Raw genomic sequence first — 22428 nt, forward strand, 5'->3', positions numbered from 1 at the left:
ATCCATAGAAAACCTACAACGACGACTGGCGGTTCGTCGTGCTGACCACGCGTCACCCCGTAACCGGTTGGATGATCTCACCTGTGGCCGAAAGTCGGTAGGTAGGCATGACCCTCACGGGTTGTTATGCCACGGGTTATTTACTGTTCAGGAACAAGGGTAAACCTCTAAGGGTAACAAAATATAATTTGAAACCTAAAAGCCATTTGTTCAGTGAAACTAGAAATCTCTTTCCTGACATTAAATAACTATGCTAATGTCTATAAATTAAATTATACATATCAGCAATGATTATCAAAATAGAGAACATGTCTAAGTGCGAGTTAATAAAAATATATATATACATTTGCGCATCACGACTACAGGTCGAGAAAAGTAGGGACAGGTATTTAAAAATAATGTTCTGTCCCAACTAAATCTGGACGTCTGGTAACTTTGCATCAATTGTTATAAAACTAAAATTACCCACTATTGACAACTGCAGACTTCTGGAGCCTGCCTCTCTCCACAACGAACTCATCCATTTATGCAAGGACAAAATCAAAATTCTTGCATAATCTTTAAAATAAATCGTCAATGTTATTTTCGTAGGTGTTTATAGGTTCACATTAAACTCTTTAATAGTTCTAGGGTGTACATGGCCTTTATGGTCCCTCTGCTGGGTACCGGTCTGATGTTCCCCTTCATCATTTTAAGTTATTATTTATTCTTATTGCGGCGATTTGCCAAAGCGGCAAGAGAAGCCACATATACATGAGAGAAATGTAGAAAATGTGCTAAATGCAATATCAAGAACGGGGAAGCAAGTTTATTCAAACAAAAAATACAAATCGTTTTTTTTTTTTTTTTTTCACTTTTGTTTTGTGGATTTATCTTTGATCAACTCCATTTGCGTCATCTCATCTGACGAGAATGTGACAAAAATGTCGATTTTGTCATCATCTTGTTGTCCCATGTTCTTGTCCAGCACCTCGAATGTTTTTATACCTTCTTGAAAGACATTAATTCTTGCCATAGTGTACATAACCCTGTCTGGAACATGAATATATTCGGGGTTGAATTCCATTCGTCCGCTTCCAATAGTTCCAGCTGTGCGATTGTACTGGCGAGGTAACACTTGTTTCCCACCCAATTGATCTCTGCCTTCGCAATCAGGACAGCAGTATGGCGTCACTGTTGAACTTCGTAAGCTACCCTTGCTGCTCGTTTGCGAATAGTCTGCTGATGAAGATGAACACTGGTTGGAGGATCTTGACTCGTACAGGTGACGATCTAATTTTAAGTTTCTATTTGCAGCGGATTCATTGGTGCGGATACTTAGTGGACAGCCGCTAGCGATGTCCATTGTTGGTACGTGTTCTCTTCGCACTTTTAAGTTATTGCAGTTGTGGCAAAACGTGAGCGAGTCGCAAGATTGCATATAAACTTGCACATCGGAATATTTGCCACAAACAGGCGGCTGTTTTCTGTGCAGCGGACACAATCCTGAACATTGTAGCTTACTATAATCTTCCTTTAGGTCTATACTGCTTATCCCTGGATCGACTTCTGAAGATACCAGAGTAGTGTCACGAGAATCGGTGGACAGGCATTCTTTCATAGATACAGACGGGCAAGGAGCTTTACAACATTTGCAATGCTGTGAGCGTCTCACGTGGTGGTCTGAACTGATTGGTGAGTTTTGCTGGATACGACTTTCAAAGTTTCTTGCAGCGTCATGACACTTCATAAAAATCTTAGAAGTACTGGGTTCGTCCTCTGACGACCCTGGTTGATTCTTAACAATAAAATCACTACTTTCATTGGGCGATGTAACACACTGTGTGACGCCATTGCACCTACAGCATTTTTTATCACTCTTATGTACTTTTTCGTCTGGGTCGCCACATGAAGTAACTATTTTCTTGTTGCAAGCGTGATTTCCTGACGCAACTCGACTCTCAAAATCATTCTGTAGGCTGTTTGCAGGACCTTCTGCACAACCGCAGTTGTGATACTTCGGCCGTTCGCTATTTGCCTTATTTTTGGCTTCAAGATTAGTTCTCTCCATTTCGTCAACCAGCACTTTATCGAACAGTAACTTGGTTTGTAGCAGTGAAGAAATCGCAGCTCCAATCGAATCGTAAAATTTGGCGAAGTCGGTTGATTTGCTCATGGCTGAAATGGGTACTGAGAAATTTCTGGACGACTTATGATCAGTAGCGGCATAGTCTTCATATATGTTATTAGTCCTGTGATGGAAGGCCTCTCCTTGAACATAAAATGGATTTCCTCGCTTGTCTTCCTCGTCTTTTGACTGCATTGGCGAGCGAGTCTCTCGTTCTGTATGGTTCATGACGTTTGAGGAGAGACTGTGAGGATTCTGGAACTCGTTCATTATGGTGTGAAGGAGATGTTGTACAGCTTGGTTGGTGGCGGAATCACTAGTCACAGTTGAAGTTTCAGATATGTTTTCCGGATTTCTGTGCTGTTCGTAAACTAGATTATCTTCGTTTCTACAACAAGAATCTTTTTTCGCGATCTTTTGCTTGTTCGAAATCTTTGTTCCTTTGTATTTGCGAATACGGAAATAATACGGGTTGGTGGATTTCCTACTAGTAGCCATAACTGTCTGGGAGCTAGAAGCATTTGTCGACAGGACGTTTAGAAGGGTATACTTGACAAGGTTTTTGGCAGTCGTCGATGTAAAGTTCTGTCTGGAGCATGCAGCAGTGATCTTTTTATCACTGCTTGAGTGGAAAGCGGACATGTTCTTAACATTTATTTCGCTAGGATGATTCTTCGAGTTTCGTTCGTATTTGGGATGAAGTTGAACCCCTTGATGTACTGCCACTTTGTCCTCTTGTCTGCTGAGATGATGATCGTTTCCTGACAAGAGAGAGTTTCCCTCGATCACCCTGGTATTGTGTAACTTTTTCAGCGTTTGAAATCGATCTGATAAATTCTTAATGTCCTGTTTGTCTGGAAGAATAGTCATTACTCTGGAGAGACACGTGAGGTTTTTGGAAAGAGAGGCTTCGACGTCCACCTTTTGCTCGTCTATATTCTTGATGACTGTTGAATCCGAGTTTTTCACCTCTTTAAATGTTGCTTCCGAACCGTCTGGCACTTGGACAGTAGATTCTGGACCAGTGGATGTATCTTTGAAAGTTGCCCAATTATATTCTTTTAGAGTGCAGAAGCTATCCGCGAGTTTTGATTGGCTCATTTCAACTTTCGGTTTCTCGCAAACTTCTGTTTTGTCTGGTGCCATTGAGTTCAATGCAGATGCTGTACCGGAAGACAATTTTGGAAAGGCGCCAACATTTATGCTATATGGAGATCTGCTTCTAGTTGTACGAGGTCTACTATGGTCACTCAGTAGTGACCTAGACCCTCGAATGGTGTTGGGGTTGAATTTCATATCGCACCTACCTTTCCTTCTGGAATAACGTGTATTGTTACGTTGACTCGCTGTGCGTTGGCTAGCGCTATAGGTAAAGTGACCCACATCCTTTCTTTTGTTTTTGGCTGGCGGAGCCAAAGTGCGCTTAGATATGTAATTCTCGAATGCTTTCTCCAAGTCGATTGTATCCACTGCATCTGGCTTCATGTGGTTGTTGTTGATGTTGGAAGACTTTCGCATTATAGTTTCTATGTGGTCATCAGACGGTGTATTGCTGTCCCCGAGTATATTGTGGAAGTAGATTATATCTTTTCCGTCTTGAACACGTCTGTCGTCTGGTGGTAATTCTAAAAACAAACCTCCTGTGACTTTATCATTAAATTGCGAGCGACGTCTAGGTTTTGGTAGCTTCTTGCGTAGGTCCTCAGCATACTGTAGCTTTCGGTGTGTGTGGAAGATTTCATTATCGGGAGCACTTGATCTTGTTGTTAGAGATTGTATGCTCGTGGGTTTTTCTCGGTGAGTACTATGGGGATTGGAGTACTCGCCTGTAACAAGATGGCTGCTGACGACATTCACTGAGACGTCATTCTCGCTGTCGCCAGGGCAAAGGGTAGCTTTGCTCGGAGGTGCTGATTTTGTCACGTGGGAAGAAACAGACTCCATAGAGGTTTTGTCCAGATTCGAAGGCACTTTGTCTGCATAACTGACTTGCTTCTTTGGGTGTTTCGCTCCAGAAATATCAAACAAGGGCTCAGTTCTGCTAGGATGCAATCTCTGTGGATTCGAGGCTAGTGTTCTTGCAACATTGTTATCAGATGCATCTTTTCCGTCTGAAATTTGGCCTTCTTTGACTGTACTGTTAGACTGATCACCAACACTAGAAGTTTGGGGACTAGCTACGGTCTGTAGCATTTCTTTTACCTCACTTCTATCAGTTTCTTCCATTGTAACTAGACTTTTGAGCGAAACATGTTCTCCTCCAGCTACATCACTAAATGAGCCATTTTGTGGAATTGTCAGGCTTTTTGGATCTGAACTGTGCGCTTGTCCTGTTTCTATATTGTGCAATGTCAACGTGGCCCTGAAAAGATAAAATTCTCACATGATGCACACGTCTATACATTACTATGAATTTCTCGTGTAAATCTGAGTCCTTTACATTCTGATTTCTTATTGTAAAAGGATTTTTTTCTAGCTACTTTTAGTTTGTAACGACCGCCATGTTAGGCAGATTTCAGTTGTATATTGGCATTTATCTTATTCGTATACTTTCAAGTTAAGAACTTGGATTAAATTATTTATACTTAATTGTTTTCATAATTCATGCATATATTTATGTTTTATATTATATTATTCGCGTATTTTTGCAATATTTATTCAAAATTTATAGGCTAATGATTATCCCAAATAATATATGAAACGTTTTCATTGTTTTTCAAGCACAAGTTAAATACATTTCTTCTTAATATCGATTTTTGTTCAACAATGTACAAGATTTAAGTAATTTGTCTTCGTTATAAACTAAATTTTTATTTAATCATTTTTTTATGTACAAGGGCAAATATGATTTATTTGATAAAATCAGTTTAGTTATTTCTATATAGTTTAATATTGTAATATCATAGCAAAGTATTTCTCCCTAGTTTTCAATAAAATATCGTATTCCTATTGGCTGTTTATGTTAGGAGTAGGGGAAACACGCTTCGTGTTCTTGGCGATGTAAAAACTTCCACGTTGGCATTTTTAATTGTTGCCAACCTGAACTTTAGCTTACTATCGCTAATTAACATTGATGTGTTATATAAATTATCAGTTTTTCTTGTGTTATTTTATGTTATGAGTTTGTATTGTAAGCTAGAACAATATGTTATGCTGCGCCTCGCGCTTGAGGTAGCAGTTGAGGTCTTGCTATTAACTGTGAAGGCGGTGCGCGGACTCTCGTGTTAAATAAGTTGCTTATCACTGCCAGCGAGCGTGCATGACCCAACAAATTATAACTTTTAACTTGTGCGAATCACTATGTACGCGCGCGATTCGTGATTAAAGATTTTGGACATTTTAATTATAAAGTATTTGGAATTTTATTTACTGTCACGTGTCGCAATTCGGTGGTTTCCTTCCTGGAGGAAGGGTGGATCGTCTTAATCCCGATCCCTGGGTGAGAACTGGTGCTCCCAACTGACCACCCGGAGCAAGGAGCGGTGTGTTGCCAATTCGGATCTCCATACCCTGGAGTTACGAGTGGTGGCACGTTGCAAGTTGCTTTCATTTACTTATGGGTGGGAAAACGTTTACCCCCCCCCCCCCAGAAAAAGGAAAATAAAGACAATGAGTAATATACAAGGCACGTCCAGAAAGTAAGTTCCGTTTGGTAATAAAATTAAATTGTGTACAGATACAGAAAAGTTATTTATTGCACAAAATTCTACAACTCTTAAACTACTTTTCCACATAACTGCCGAAATTTTGCAGGCATTTGTCATAGCGTGGCACAAGTTTTTGTATACCTTCTTCATAGAAATTTGCCGCCTGTGTCTTCAACCAGTTGGAAACAGTTTCTTTCAGCTCGTCGTCATTGTTGAAGTGTTGACCGCCAAGGAAAGACTTGAGATGTAGCGACTTTCATCTGTTCTTACAGTTTAAAGTAGGATCCGAACCACTTGTGCCTCCACCGGGTATCGAACCCGGGACCCCTTGATTACAAGGCAATGACGCTACCACTGCGCCATGGGGGAGGCCGCAGTTTCCGTTGTGTAATATGTGGAAGCGAGGTGGGCATTTGGATACCTTCAACGAAGGCCACCCGTTATGCAGTACTTCGTTTAGAATATGATTTCAGTAATTTCGTATATTTTAAGGACGTCAAAACAATCTCTTAAATCAAGAAAACTCAATTAGTTGCTTAATAGCACCAGGTTCATAAACTCCTAATAAATCGAACACACACAATTTTTAGTCCGCCCCCTATCCCCGTTTAATCCCTTTTTTTCCCTCCTTGTAATCGCCTTCCTTGTTCTATAATGACCCACTTTGACCCTCTAGGAGAACACGCGTTGAAGTTATTTGCCACTGTTGTAAGGTGAGAAACTTGCGTCTATATTCCTCACTGAATATACGGGCATGGTGTAGTTATGGCCACTTCACCCAGCTGCAGTTAAGACGCTGGTTTTTGCGCCGTAGGTATCATTGACCAAGTAGTGGATGTTTGTTCCAATAAAATTTCAAGTTAAAGCTCATTCATCTCTCATTAAAAACATAATGCCTTGAAAGCAGCACGTAGTACAACTGAACTGAACGTAACAGACCAAACAACCGCCTAATGCTCCCTGCATTCGCGCCAATATCGAAAACAACTCAGCCAGAGACCCTTGACCAGATGGAAGTAAGACGTGAGGATGTTTGACACGCTTCTCATCACAAATGAAACTCTTATTCTCTTACGTTGTGAGACGCTGTCTACACCAAGTCCCACTGCTTGAAGTGAAGCGTGAAAGAAACCTTTTTCGGCCATAAAATTGAAAATTGAAGCAGTGATATATATGTGTTTCTTGCGCTTGTCTGTAAGGGAGATTTCAGACCCAAGCGACACGCGACACATGTCGCTTGGGAACGAGTCAATCAACAACAACGTTTCACACCGTAGCGGCATGACAGGCCGCACACACCTGCGTTCGATTGGCGAAATCCTCAAGTGACGCTGTCGCTTCGGTGTGAAATATCCATAAAATATCTCCACAGAACGCTTAGCTTTTTTATACGCGTGCAAGATAGAAGTGGAATTGTAAAACCCAGAATAATGGAAAAGAGCTGAATAATGGAGCTAAATGTCTGGTTCATGAAGCAAGATTTTCTATCAACTATTTATTTCAATGTTTTCTTGGGTCTAGGGTTGTAGTCGAGGATATATAGGACGGTATACACCGCAATCCCCTCCTTAGCGTATACGTTCTGCTACCTTCTACTTTCTTGTCGTTTATATATATTTTTGTAATTTGGCCTTTACTCCAATTACCTTATTACAGTCAAATACTGCTGCCTTCACGTGATCGGGAATATAATGTTGAGAAGGGGAGATGTTATGATACATGATGCACATCAGCATTTTATCGCAATCTTTGACTACCTATAATAATTTTGTAGAAATGCGCACAACAGTTAATTTTAGCAGAACGTTTTCTAGCTTGGTTGATCTCCAGTAGGTTTAAAGTTCATATTTAAATTTAGAGGCAAAATTACCATAATTGGGCATTTGTGAAAAATGTAATGGGGTTTTGAGAAAATTTAAGGGAATGTTTGTGGTGTGTGGATAAATCACTATTGGTCTCTTTGTACAGGTCTTGAGAATATGAGATTTGCCTTATCAAAACTAACGTAGAAGTTTGACTTAGCATGACTTGCGATTTCCAAGTATCGAGTAAGCCCCGTGTGAAAGTGTCAATAATTTATCTTTCCCATAACAATTCGCGGCGAATTATAAAGGCTCTTATCTTTATACGCGACAATTGAGGTTTTTGTATTTCAGTTTTAAATACGCGGAGAGAACGAAAACAGGAGAGTTGCTTTTTCGTATTGCTCAATGTAAGTACAGTCTTGAAAGTATTTCTTTCCAAGTTTTAAATTTTTAGTGTTATTAGCAGTATTATTAAAGTTATTAAGAGTGTATAATCTGACAATTCACAAAAGTAATATCAACAAGAAAATAATAGTATACAATAACATGCTGTACTGTAGCCTATAAAATATCACAGTAGTCTTTATGTTTAAATGCTATCTTTGAAATACACGCGTATCAACATTCAATACACACAATATTTTCCTACTCTCTCCATCTACTTCCTTGAAAAGTGGGAGAACAGCACACACACACCCCTTCATATTTTACGTACGTAAGTATGTAAATTGTACGCGTATTTTTTGTACGGCAAGAACTCAAATTTGAAGAGAGACGCAAATTTGATCTCAGAAGAAAGATGTTAGTATTACCTACATAGTATAATACGTTCTATAACAGACTTATTTGTCTCCTATCTCGCCGTACAAAACAGTTCTACTTAAGGTGTCACTTTATACTCTAACAGCGTATTTTTATGTGGTTGTTTTCAATGCCCCCCTTCGATGCGATTTATCAGAATGACGTAACATTTCTTGAACCGTTTCAACGTTCCCAGGAATTAGGAAAATTTACTCAAAGCATTAAACAGTACCCCATTGTCGCCATGTTCATACATAGGCTCATTCATCCAGCTAGCTCCCAGGCTTAAGCAAATAATAATAATAAAATCGTCTTTATTATAGCGGGCGTGTTTCGGTCTCGAGGGCCGCTGGGTGATTAACACAAGTACAAATGGAATATATGAACATATCCTTAATACATGTATGATGGATGAACATTGAATACCAAAATACAAATTGAATAAAAATAAGAAAGAAAAAAAAAGGATTATATATGAAGGCTATAAACTAATGGACATAGATATGTAATGTTCGTCGCTTTCATCTTTAGTACATATAGGCCATGTATAAAGTCAGCTGGAACAATGAATGAAACAGCAATAGCAATAATAATAATAATACATTGAAAAGACAAAACAAAAATTATGAAATTTTGAATGCTAATAGTTATAACAAATTACATGAACAGAGTTGCCAATGTATATTACAATGTATACAATGTATATATAGTATATATTTATAACAGAAAAGTTGCTCGTGATTATGTGCTTAGCTGCCTTGCTAACCATTTCCAATTCGAGCATTGATTCCAATAATTAATTCTACGCAAGAACATTTAGCTGTGGTAACGAAACTGCAAATTGGTTGCATTTGCGGTGTCATTACAAAACACAGCTTTGAAGAACAGGTACTTACATATTAGCGACGAAGAGAACATGTAGTTATGTGGCACACGTGTGTGGTAAGTCATAATTTAAATCTTTGTGACAAGCAGTTTCCAAAATCTTTCGCCATCTTTGCTGCTAAATGACAAAAAGAACATCCATCAGCAGTGGTTATTTCTCGTAGATTTATATATAAAGTAACACTATCGTACATGATTGGAAAACTGGTAAAATTTGCTGGGAAGGAGGTTAAATACAACAAAAGGGGTTTTCATTGACCCATAAACAACGATAGTCTACACCACCCGACTCCCGTGGCGGAGTGGCTAGCACACCACGCTACGACACCAGGAGTCCCGGGCTCGAATCCCAGCCTGGGCATGGGCGATCTTTGTGAGAGTTCCTTCATCAACTTCATCACTCACCTCATCTTCGCGATTAGCCAAAAGTGGAAGAAAAGCGACGCTAAATAACAAAAAATCAAATCCACGCGTAGATACGTACACATATACATCTAGGTACGTTTGACTACTGCTGAAATTTCGGAACTGATGTTGCGAAATGTATTTTTTAAAAGCTTTAATCAAGTATGTCCAATAGTTAATAATATTTTTTATTTTTTTTTATTTTTACTTTTTATATATATTTGAAATATCATACTTTGGAAGTTGCAAAATGGTGACAAGAATAGGGAAGAAATTATTTTGCACTATAACAAATATAAATAACTGGAATAATTATGGGGACTTTCAGACGAAACGACAAGGGGCACGTGTTACTTGGAAACGACGGACTGAGCCGTTTTCTCAGAAGCGTGCGTCGTGCAGTTGTTTATCGATGCGCCTGTGAAAAAAAGCATTCACTGCTTATGCAGGACCATCAGACCGAGGCGACACTACCATCGATATTCGATAACTCTGGTGTGAAAGCTGCCTAAGGGAACGACACTTCCAGTTCGCTACGCAAGTTTCTTGTAGTCGCTAACCAACTGCAGAATTTAACGGGGAATATTGAATTAGAAACGGGGATAACATTTGGGCTCGTTCCCTTATTTGCATTTTAATTGCATTGCATTACATATTTAGGTTAATACGTACTATGAGGATAAATGACTATGACTCATGGCAAGATGAATCAGTTAACGCAATCAAAGACTCATGCTCTGGCCGTTGTTCGAACTCAGAACCTTCGGAATGGAATCTTCTCTTTGCTGGTCTCAAGCCACATTTTCTTCATATTTCATGAAGTAGTTCCGTTTTTATTTGAAGATCTAGCTTCACTATCAAAGCATCTAAAAGGGCACACTGTGAAACTTTTTTTTTTTTCATATTAGTGATTTTATCATCTTCGATCGCTGACGAGGTTTTCCTGCACACATTTAAAAAAATCTGACAATTACAACTAAACACAGGTTTACATTGCACCGATGCATGCTTCCGACTGACTCGTATTGGCTAGCGAAAACGTGACCCGATTTCGTGGTTCTGCGCATGTCTTTTTCAAACCACGCTCTCTCGTGAAGCACGCACTATTGAAAATGCTGTCAGAAATACTTACCTGGGCGGAATTTATCAGCTAAAAATTTTGACGAATTGCTTAAAATGAAGGAGAAAAGAACTAGAAATTTTGTGGCATGTTTTTCGTTGGCATGTAACCAAGGAAAATGTAATATTTGCTTCATTGTTGCATGCACAGTAGTTCGGTTGCTGAATCAATAAAGAGAATTCTTTCGGCAAGAAAAGCATGCGACAAACTGGGTATTAAGCGTTTTGTTACATTCCCAAAACTGTTTCAGTCGACATTTTTCGAACACACGTTATAATTATTATTATTAACCACTTATTTTTATATTCTTTAGGTGTTCAAAAAAGACAATGGAAATTTATTTTCAGGCTTGTATCTGGCGGTCATTTCCAATTTGTTACGCACGGTGATTTTAGATTTTTCACACGTTTATGGAAATCAATGTAACTTCTCTTCTCTAATTATAAAGGTAATTATGATTTGAAAACCATATTCTTCAGATTTTTTATATATAGAGTATTACAATTTTCGGTGGCCGCGGTGGCTCAGTCAGTAACGCGTCTGACTACCATGCTAAAGGTCCCGGGTTCGATCCCCGGCCGGTTCAAATCCGGGAACTTTTCTAACTGTGGAAGCGGCCCCGGCGCACACCCAGCGTCGAATAACATGGGTACCTGGGGGAAACCCTGGGGGGTAAAGTCGGTCAGGGGCGTGATGCTGATCTCATCACCCCCACTCACGACCGGATCAAGAAAGTGTGGGGCGTTACCCCCACACCCCCTATACGCCTTCATGGCGTGGTGCTATGCACAGGGGAACACTTTACTTTTTTTATTACAATTTTTGCTCTCGGGTTAGTAGTTTCCGTTTTATATTACATTGAATGCAATAGATATTTTCCCCCTAATTTATATAAGCTTCAGTAACTCGAATAAAGGACAGGAAAAATATAAGAGTTACACCGCAGTGAGACCTCTTGAGGCTCAACATCACACAAAAATTTGGTGAAGGTGTTTTTTCGAATAAGAAAGATATTTAAGGTTAAATATTTAGTCAAAATTAGTCCCTTTACAATACTAAATAAAACACATGTAGAATTGGGAAATGAAAAAAATGTAAAACGAAAGATGGTTGTAAATATATTTGTAATATAATCTAGACTTATTGAAATGTATACTAAATGTGAAACTACAGAATTCAGATACAGGGTGAGTGAAAAATCATGAACCGGCTTAGTCTTTCGGGATTGGAACCCGTGAACTTTATTTTCGGGCTCCCGCGTAGCCTAATGATTAGCTCTCTCGCTTTGGTACGAACGCTCCCGGGTTCGATACCCTGTGAAGCTACAAAATTTCGGTGTTGTAGACTTCTGGCCGAAAGACTTGCTTCTCCCAAGTGGTATTCCTGGATCCATATATGTGTTTGAACCCATCACCGTCCGCAGGGAGGACCAAGGGTGTCACTTGACTTGACACCCCCCCCCCCCCTGAAAAAAAAATAGAATTGTCTACTCTGGCTTCACGTCTTCTTATTTGTATAATATCTTCTTTCACTTCTTTCTATGTCCCTTAGTACAGCGCGCTACGACGCCAGGGCTCCCGGTTTCGAATCCCGGCCTGAGCATGAGTGTCCTTTGTGAGTGTCCCTTCATCAATTTCATTATATTATCACTCATACTCATCGCCGTAATTAGCCAAAAGTAGCAGGGAAGCGACGCTAAATAACATAAGTAAAATGAAATCTATATTTGTGTCTTTTCAGCTCTATGTATCATTCACCAGTATTCGTGTAGTTATCCTTTTTCTTGGTTACGCCCACTTTTCACTTTTTTCTGTTTTCTCCATCGTTTTGTGTCATTTTTGTTTTTTACTCTCCGTCCCTCTATATCGTTATTCTCTCACTTTCTAAAGTGTTTTCTCGTCTCTGCCTCTCAATTACTTACCCCATAATTTGTTTTATTCTGCTTTCAGTTAATTTATTACTCTTTTTTCTCTTTCACTTTCTTTATTTCCTCTCACTCTCTCTTCGTCTATTCACTTTTTACTTCTCTATCCCCCCTCTCTCATGTATTTTACTTCTTGTGACACTATCGCTTTGTCTCTTCCTCCACCTATATTTCAATCTCCCGACGTATCTCACTTTAGGACACAACTTTTAGATTTTTATTTTTTATTTTAAGTACACTTTACCGACAGATAGGTTAATCGTGATTGGACGACGTTATTTTATATTTTGACTCCACTTGGAAAATTGCGTGTCATTGCCCATGGTTGAACGAACCCTTGTTAACCCTCCTTCGGTTTTTCCTTCACCCCGCCCCTGTGCGTGAGTAATAAATATGTATATAAAGTTGATTCAGGAAAAATAAGATAAACCTGTTCAACCATAAAGAAAATTCCTAGCACCACCCCGACGCACTTCTCCTCTCACCATTCATGGCAGGTGTTCGAGATATTACATCAGCCCTCTTCCGGGTTCTCTTCTCGAAATTTATAGTTGGGTTCCCTTGAGTCAAGGCCAATTGTTCCGATAAATGCTGGTATCTCCCGAACGCTTTTGTTTTGACTTAACCTTGGAAGTACTGGGCTGTGGGTCGCCTGATCTGCATGTCGGGTAAGTGTGTGTGTGACTTAGAAATTTATGCGACTTGTGGCTCCGTAGTATCTCAGGCCAGACATTCTTCAATCTGGACACAGCATAGGGGCGTGTCGGAGCAACTGTGTCAACGCTAGTGGTGTTTGGGAGTGGTGATGTCCGAAATCGAATCGTTACATCTCAAGATCGTCAGCTTGATAATTTAGCAATGTGTCTGTTAGGACTAGTACTGCTGTAGAGAAGGTAAAGTATAATACAGGGTAAGTCAAAATGATGGACCTGATTTCAGACATTTATTCTGTGAAATATAATAAACAAATGTTATTGTGAGACATGTGCTAAGAAAGGTAAATTGTCAAAGTTTTTTTCAAACAAATCACAAGTGTTCTATGTGAGCACCTCACGTAACACAGCACACATCAAGCCGATAGTCTATCTTCTGCCAAACCTTGTGTAGCATGTTGCGGTCAATATCAGCAATGGCTGCTGTGATGCGGGTACGCAGGTCATCCAATGTTGTTGGAAGTGGTGGTACGTAAACATGATCCTTGACAAAACCCCACATGAAGAAATCACATGGGTCAAGTCGGGGGAACGAGGTGGCCAATGAAGGAGAAGTCGATCCTCCGGAGATGCACGACCTATCCAACGTTGTTCCAATGGCCCATTGAGATGGTCCCGAACGCTGCCATGGTAATGCGCAGGGGCACCATCCAATTGAATGAAGCTGTGGAAGGAGCCATAGTTGCAGCATATCAAGGAAAACAAGTCCTGTCACAGTACGTTCATGGAACAAAAAGGGCCCATAAATCTTTTCATGGGAAATGGCACAAAAGGCATTCATTTTGGGAGAATCGCGTTCGTGTTCCACAAATTCATGGGAGTTAGCAGTTCCCCAAATCCTTACGTTGTGTCTATTCACTTTCCCTGAAAGGTGAAAAGTCACATCACTGTAAATTAACCTCTCAGAGAACCCATCCGTTTCCATTAATGCGAGGAAATCATCACAGAAGGACGCGCGCAAAGCATAATCAGTGTCTTTTAGAGCTTGAACTATAACTTGACAAGTTTAAAAACAAGACGCTGCAATCCATTGTTTGCGCACCTCACTTCACATTTCCCCACTCCATTGTCTGCGGCGACTTTCGTTCACAGTGTTACAACCTGGAGGGACCGGAATTGTCTGAGAATTTTCAACGAAATTTGAATGTGAAAGGCATGAATTAGTATCCCGTCACCTACGCTACCTATTGATTACGCTAAATTCTAAACACATTTTGATATTTTCCCTTTAAACCTTAAATGAATGAAGTTATATTAGGGATATTTCTTACCAGCATAAGAAATGTATGAAATAAAACGATAGAAAAATGAAAAATATATAAACGATAGAACTGAGCTCAACTTCTAAATGTTTTCCAGTTCTCCTTCTTCAGTTTCACTCTCCCACTCATCCGAGTCTGTGTCTAACAATGAATCTGTGTCCGTGTCTGAATCGGCTTCACCAAGTCTAATTCAGTTCATCTACACGCTCGTCCATAAGTCTATCTCTTTCAAAGTAAGAATCTTGCAGCCAAGAGTAAAGAGCATGAACATTTCAATGCTTTAGAAAAGAACACAGGCAAGCGTGTTATCAGATTGTGTTCTCGTAGTGATTGTTGTAGGATAAACAACAACAACAACAACAACAAAAAAAAAACTGGCCACTGCTCGATGTCGCATTCAGAAAATGAAGTCATTCGCCCTGTAGTTTCTCTTCGTTATAAACCTTAACGCACGTGCATAATACTACAGTTTACGATCGGCGCACCGGACGCATTTTCAAAGGCCGGATTAAATGAAATGAACCACTGATATAATAGGAGCTTGCATGCACCGTCACGCTAAACAGTGAAAATTGTTTGTCATATATGTTTTAGCTTAATTTTGCTGAGTTGGCACCACTGGTACTCTCAACGCCAGACCAGTGAGTAAAAGAGTGGTGGGGAGGATGACGTAATAGGAAGTGCTCCGCAGCGATCTGCGCATATCGGGACTTAACTTGTCAGGCTATAGTTGCAAGCAGTAGGGTTTCATTTGTAAACGTTTCCGCAGAACCCGCCAGACAGTTTTCTGTGGAAGTTGAAGTTCTCTCGCTGCTTGGTAGGTGGACTTCTGTGGACTCCGCACGAAACATGTGCGCACTCGTTCCACTGTCTCTTCCCCAGTCGATGGACGGCCAGTTGATTTTCGTTTACAGATGTAGCCCGAATCTCTGAAATGTTCATACCACTTACGAATGGCCTTCCCCGTAGGTGGTTCTCTCCGATATTTGGTACGGAGATGCCGTTGCACACTAATCACAGACTTGTTCACATTATAATCAAGCACACAGAAAGATCTCTGTTCTCCAGTCAACGCCATTTTCCTGCTAGCTGCTGACTCCTAGCGGTGGAAAGTGGAAACACTGCGTGGAAACTAAACTTCGAAAGTTAACCTTTCGAAGCGCATGTCTCACAATAACATATGTTTATTAGATTTCACAGAATAAATTTCTGTAATCGGGTCCATCATTTTGACTTACCCTGTATATGTTAGCATATTCATTCACTTTTACATAATGCAAGTTTCAAGAACTGAATCACAAAAAAAACAACGAACCAGTTCACGTCCTCAAATGCAGCAACAGTGCAACTCCACTTCTTAAAGCATTATTAAATGAAATAGTGACGGACCGTTTACTTGCTTGTTTGAGTTTGCTTTATAAACCCACTTTTGCACAGAAATGCTAATTGGGCTCGGACTTACAGTTTTTAAAGTGGGATCCAAACCACTATGTGTCTCCAGGGTATCGAATCCGGACCTCCTTGATTACAAGGCAACGACGTAACCACTACGCCATCGGAGAAGCCGCGCTCGCGAGGAGCGAAACTCTTCGACAGGCGAAATTGTTCTCAGATACAATTTCGCCAGTGCCGGATCTACAACCCGCAAAACCCCGCAGTGCGGGGGGCCCGGAGACAAGTAAGCCTTTAAGGGGGCCCTCAGCCATTGACATAGTAGAGGGTTCGGTTCGTATATGCACATATAAAAAAATAAACGTAGTTACTCAGGGGTACAGAAACGAATACAATATACACAGGTAAAGGTAGCTGTAAATGTAGCACCGGGCCCCACATATTTTCGATGCCGGACAGCTTGGAGGTGATGTGATCAGCACCACGCTCCGGCCGCGTTTACCCCCCCCCCCCACAACTGGTACCATTTGATTTGATGCTGGGTGGACCCTGGATCAGCTTTTTGCGGGGACAAAGCCGGAAAAATTCCGACCTTAGATCAAATCAGGCTACAATTTCACGAGAAATGCTGTGGTGAAGGTTTCTTCAACCTACGTATCTTTAATAGGAAAGAGTTTTTACTGCATGATTGTAATAAATGTAACATTCTACAGCTGTGAGAAAATGGTCATACATATATATATATATATATACACATATCACATTAACACCGGTGCCGAAACCGGGATGGAGGGGCAGAGGGACCCGGGCCCATCCAGTTCTCGTTTGACCCCCCCTTCCTATAAGGGGTCCAATGAATATCTTCCAACATATTGCATAACTTTTGCACACAGCAACTTCGCACACAACATGTGGGAAATTACGCAGGATTCTGCTCTGAAATGGGCACAATAAAAAATGTGGGTCTATCACTCAGTTTGAGGGTGTTTCTTGTGCTTGTGCGTTTACTATTTCAGTATTTCCTTTTTCAAACTGACAATTAATTAAGGAAAACGCATGCTATATTATGAATGAATATGTGCGAGAATAGAGGAAGAAGCATAGGAATACTGCAGTCTTCATGCTCTTGAATGAGCCATTCCATTGCAAAATAGGCTCCTTTGTTTCCCTTCGGAAATGTCAAAAATCGCTCGCCCAGATGAAAATTTTATCTTGGGCCTTCCTTTTTTATGTAAATATGTGTGAAGATATTAAACTCCTTTAAAGGATTGTGAGAATAAGTATTATTAACAGAATATGATAAAAAATTCTCAGTCAAAAGTGACATGTAAAGTATTATGTTGTATAATTACATAATAATAGTAGTGCAGTGAATTTTCTGTCCAGCTAATAAAGTTCGATGTACCCTGATATATATGTTTTGTTGTCAAAGATAGTTATTGCAATTACTATTCTTCAAAGGTTTATTCAACTGTATTAGGTTCCACCTTAAGGGAAAAAAATGCCCCTCTTCCCGCAAACAGAAAGAAATAGGTATTTATACTTTACTTAGCTTTACCCCCCCCAAATCTCTTAAGAAATCGGCGCCTATGCTCATTACCCCCTTCCCATTAAAAAAAAAATAGTTGAATTCAATTTGGCGGCCATTAATATGGTGGACGTCCGCTTGGAAGACACCAATGTGGTTCCCCCTAAGCCTAACCTGTATCTATCATGTCCAATTGTACCCAACCTAACTCCTTTACTTTTTATAGGGGTGTTAAGGGACTTTTGAATCACCCTGTAGGCCCTCGTATGTGAGTTTGTCATCATGAGATCAAGAATTACACACACAGACATTATATATGTGTAATACACATATAGGGTAGACCAGGGCATTACGGATCAATTTTTCTTTACAACAGTTTTTATTGACCAAGGAATTATGCTAGCAACACAAAACTCTACCAAAAAATTAACTATAGTTTCTACTACATGTGCATAGCATTGAAAGAACCAGAAGTTGAAAATACAATTCAGAAAAAAATATTTTGTGAGACACTGCAATTGATCCGTATTGCCCTAATAGCAGGGGTAAAACGGATCACTAACGTGGCAATATGGATCAGTTTAATTTTATGTATATAACATAAGATTAAAAACATAAAAAACATAAAAACAAGTACCGTATACTGTATTACAGTTTTGGGATCTGACATATACCGCACACAAATTGTTTTCTTCCGACAGCATTTACGCAACGCTCATGATACCATTTACGACAGGACTGACATTGAATCCAATCTCCCATCTGTGCACATCTTGGATCATCATATGAAATGTTAAAAAAAAAACTACAAGAATTGCTAGCAATCATGTCTACATTCGACATGACATTTCTTCGTACGCCCTGACTTTTGAAACGCCCTGCTTTCTGCTTGCCTTTGGAAGTGGATGGCCGTGCTTGTGTTTTGTTTTGCCTTCATTGTTGAAATATGTTGTGGAGATGTAATGTGCAATGTTGTTCGGTGCTGTCTTTGTACTCGTGTAGACATCACTTTCTGTGGGGATGGCAATAATTGTCGAACTTGTTCTTGTGTGCCATCGCCACTTTCTCCACTGCAACTTGCTGTCTTGCTCGATGAGAGATCAAACTGATCCTTGGATGCTGTATCTGAATTGTCCCCATTAGCAATTAAATTTAACTTGTGTGCTGGAATTGCATGCCGGTTTAGTGGAAAGATTCCAGTGGTCTCAAATGCTTTGACGCCATTCCCAACTGTTGCGGCCTTTCTCCAAGCTCTGTCGAAAATATGTCCAAACACAAATTTATTAATAGTACGATTATGGTGTTGGTGTTGCCACTGAGTTGCATACTGGTGATTCGTAATACGATTTCAGGGGTTTGAAAACAACGACATCAAGAGGTTGCAATATGTGTGTGGTGTGAGGAGGAAGCAATAGCAATTCAATGTTATTTTCTTGGCATGTATCTGCAATGTCAAGTGCTACGTGTGCACGGTGTCCATCAAGAACTAGAATAACTTTTCCAGGAGCTCGGTGTTACTGGAAATGTTGAAGCCACACTCGAAAAGCATCTTCTGTCACCCATCCGGAATCTGTCATACAAAAATCTGTACCCGGAGGCATATCATCAAGAAATTCATCATGCCGTCGTATGCCTTTAAATATAACAAATGGCGGAATAAACACTCCTGTTGCACTTGCACAAACCAGAACAGTTACATTTTCTCCTCTTTCGACACTTGTTATCGACACTACATTACGGGCGCCTTTCTGTGCTACTACTAGCGGGGGGCGATTGTTCAAAGGAAATCCTGTTTCATCTTGGTTGTAGATGCATTCAGGACGATTTTGTAGGTTACAGTCTGTCATTATCTGCTGTAATGTCTCGTAGAATTGTTAAACATTAGCATCTGTGATAGCCATACCTCTTGCCTGCGAAAGACCTTGTGGTTTGCGTATGCTGAGTTATGGGTGGCGTTGCTTAAATCCATGGAACCAGTCTTCACCTGCTAGTCCTTTTTCTTTATTAAAGGGATGCGGTATGTTCTCTTTCTCTGCAAACTTGAAAACGTATCTTCGCACAGCTTTGGATGTTAGCCCGAATCCTCTTCGAGCTAAATCACACAATCTCGAAGAAAGAGCCTGCTCAAACTCATCACTAAACACTTGCTTTACACCAGGACGACCACCAGATGTTCTTCGTTGCAATGAAGTATATGGCACACCACAAAGTTCCGCAGCTTGCCGAATAGTCTTTTCTCCGGATGTCACTAAACGCACAGCTTCACACATTCCTACTACAGACCACGAATTTCTGGTGGACTTCTTTTGATGATCGCGAACCATCTGGAAATTGAAAGCGTCGTGTTAGAAGAGATACTGTTAAGTAAAAGTACGTAAAACGTACTGAAAGTGGGAGATCCGTTTTGCCCCGTTTTGGCCGATCCGTAATGCCCTGATTTGCATATTCTCGACATATGTCTATTTAAATAATAACAAATAGGGTTAGTCATATCAAATACTGGCACATCGCAAAAACACACCCTACCTTATCACATGTTAAATTGTAGAGCTCTTAAACCCCTACATTCTACAATGCAACCTTACCAAACGTCGAACAAAACTTACAATGGGTCAGTGGCGGCTCGTGGTGAACCAAAGTGGAGGGGCGATAACTCACAAATTTGCTCTATTGATTTGCTTTATTTTACTTTGCCTTTTGTGCTACATTTGGCTAATTTGCGAAGATGGGGATGTGTGATATGATGAAATTGATGAATGGGTACTCACAAACATCCATACCCAGGCAGGATTCGAACCCGAGACCCCCGGCGTCGTAGCGCGATGTGCTAACCACTTTTTTTTTAAAAAAAAAAAAAAAAAAAAAGGAAATACCCCTTACACGGAGGTATCCCCCACCATTTACACTTTTTCTCTCCTTTACACTTTTCAATTGTTACAGTTTCTCAGTTTCTTATCATCTAGACAAACACAAATACCCATGCCTTACCCGGGACTCTAACCTGGAACCCCTGGCGTTGTAGCGCGCTCTGCTAACCACTCCGCCACGGAGGTCGACTCCACTCAGCCACGGGGGCCGACACAAATTTGCTCTACTAGTAATGTGAGTTTAAATGGTGAATTTCGTATAACAGCCAACGTGATAAGAAACTGATACGTTCGTGTTTACCGAATAACATGTTTTACACGTTTGCACATATTATAATAAATTAATAATTATTTTACAGTAATGCGAAGAAGATGGAAGAAGAAATAGAATTCTAACAGAATTAGTCGTTTAACAGAGGGGAAAATTCAGAAGAAAGGATATTAATTTTTACACAACTTGATAAGCACAATTACGAATATTTACGTGCATTGATCGTGAAAAGTTCTAGTAAAAAAGTTACACAGAAAAAGTTTCCTGTCCAACATTACTAATTGATGTGTGAAATAGGGCACCAAAATAAATATCTCACTGGAAAGGTGATATCTGCGTTACCAGAAGCTCTAAAGTAAAAACTTCAAACTTACCAGAAATCTTCAGTCACGCTTGTAACTGAAATTCATCCTTCTGTCCTTCAACGCGAAATTTGAGAATTAACTCACGACCTCCCTTCTTTGACACTTGTTCTAGATTCAAATTCGGCCTAGGTTTTTTTATGTTTATTTTTCCATCAAGACTTCAGACTTCTGGTAGAAAAACTTCACACCAACAATTTCTCCACACTGTTCATCGCGACAAATACACAACTACAGAACACAACTACCGAAAAAGCTTCACTTTTCCATGGAAAACGAAAAACAACAAGTGTCAATACTATAGTCTTCCCAACCATCCCGTCGTTTTATTGCTTCGGGGTTGCCAGGCAATTTTGCCAAATTTTCAGAAATTTGTAGTTCACAGGTTCCTGTAGCGGCTCTTAGTGAGTTTAGATGACGAGTTTCTAATTTATTTAACATCCGCCTTGAAAATAAATTGGAGAACTTTGTCACATTATCGGGATTTTTTTCAAACGTGCTAATCAAAACATGTAATTAAATCTACATGATGTACTCCACATCATTGTAATCCAAATGTACTTTTCACTAAACTCAGAAAAAATACAACACATTTATACGATAATTTTGCGTGTAACAAGAATCTATAGCCGACTTCCGTGGCTAGCATACCGCATTACAAAGCCAGGGCTCCTGGGTTCGAATCCCGGCATGGGTATGTGTGTTCTTTGTGAGTGCTCTTCCATCAATTTCATTATATCATCGTTCATCCTCATCGTCGTGATTACCGAAAAGTAGCAGAAAGCGACGGTAAATAACAAAAATCAAGCAAGAGTCTGTACATTTTCAGTTACCGATATTTTCTTTCCTCCTTGGAAATTGCGTTATTTATTTCTCTACTCTTATGTCATAAGAGAATAAGATTATGGAATACAGAATGATTTTTTTCAACTGTTGGTAATTTTCTATCTTCTGTTAACTTCGTTGCTTCTGGCAACTCTTCATTGTTTACCGTTCTCCAGAGAGAAGGCCAGTTTCGCCAAAGGGGTGAGTTTCGGACGACAAACCCTCCGTCCTCGCAGGCACAGATCCAGCGCGTGTTATTCAGCCAGTTTCCTCGCCTTATACCCCTCGCGGCCGCGCCTGAGAATGCTCTACGTCTCGTAAAGTGGGAGGACGGCGCCCCGCCAGATTTCTCTCGAAGTTCCGTATTCCCCCTCACGGTGGCGTGCAAACTTCGCAATTGTCGCGGAAGAAGGAATACAGAACCGACTAACCAACGATCTATAAGCAATGGAATATTTTCAATTCAGACAATGTAAAAGCTAATATATAAATGTTAATGTAATGTTTGTTCACT

General features: G+C 40.1%; 1 protein-coding gene across 3 annotated transcripts in view; it reads right to left on the reverse strand.

Annotated features, from left to right (window-relative positions):
• Positions 1–801: 801 nt before the first annotated feature.
• The window catches only part of LOC146001596 (uncharacterized), a 38052-nt gene continuing 16425 nt past the window's right edge, over positions 802–22428 (reverse strand). The window contains exons 1-3 of one of the 3 annotated variants that reach the window (XM_083139125.1): positions 10783–10879; positions 9257–9363; positions 802–4469 (exon numbers count right to left, since the gene is read on the reverse strand). In XM_083139125.1, coding sequence (XP_082995251.1) covers positions 851–4469; positions 9257–9258 — 3621 coding nt within the window. In that variant the 5' untranslated portion in view covers positions 9259–9363; positions 10783–10879 and the 3' untranslated portion in view covers positions 802–850. Of the gene's footprint in view, positions 4470–9256; positions 9364–10782; positions 10880–22428 lie in introns of those variants that run through there. The other 2 variants (XM_083139142.1, XM_083139133.1) reach the window with 2 other exon arrangements.

This window comes from Lepisma saccharinum, chromosome 1 (assembly GCF_977018435.1).
Source record: "Lepisma saccharinum chromosome 1, izLepSacc3.1, whole genome shotgun sequence".
In the NCBI taxonomy this organism is placed as follows: Eukaryota; Metazoa; Arthropoda; class Insecta; order Zygentoma; family Lepismatidae; genus Lepisma; species Lepisma saccharinum.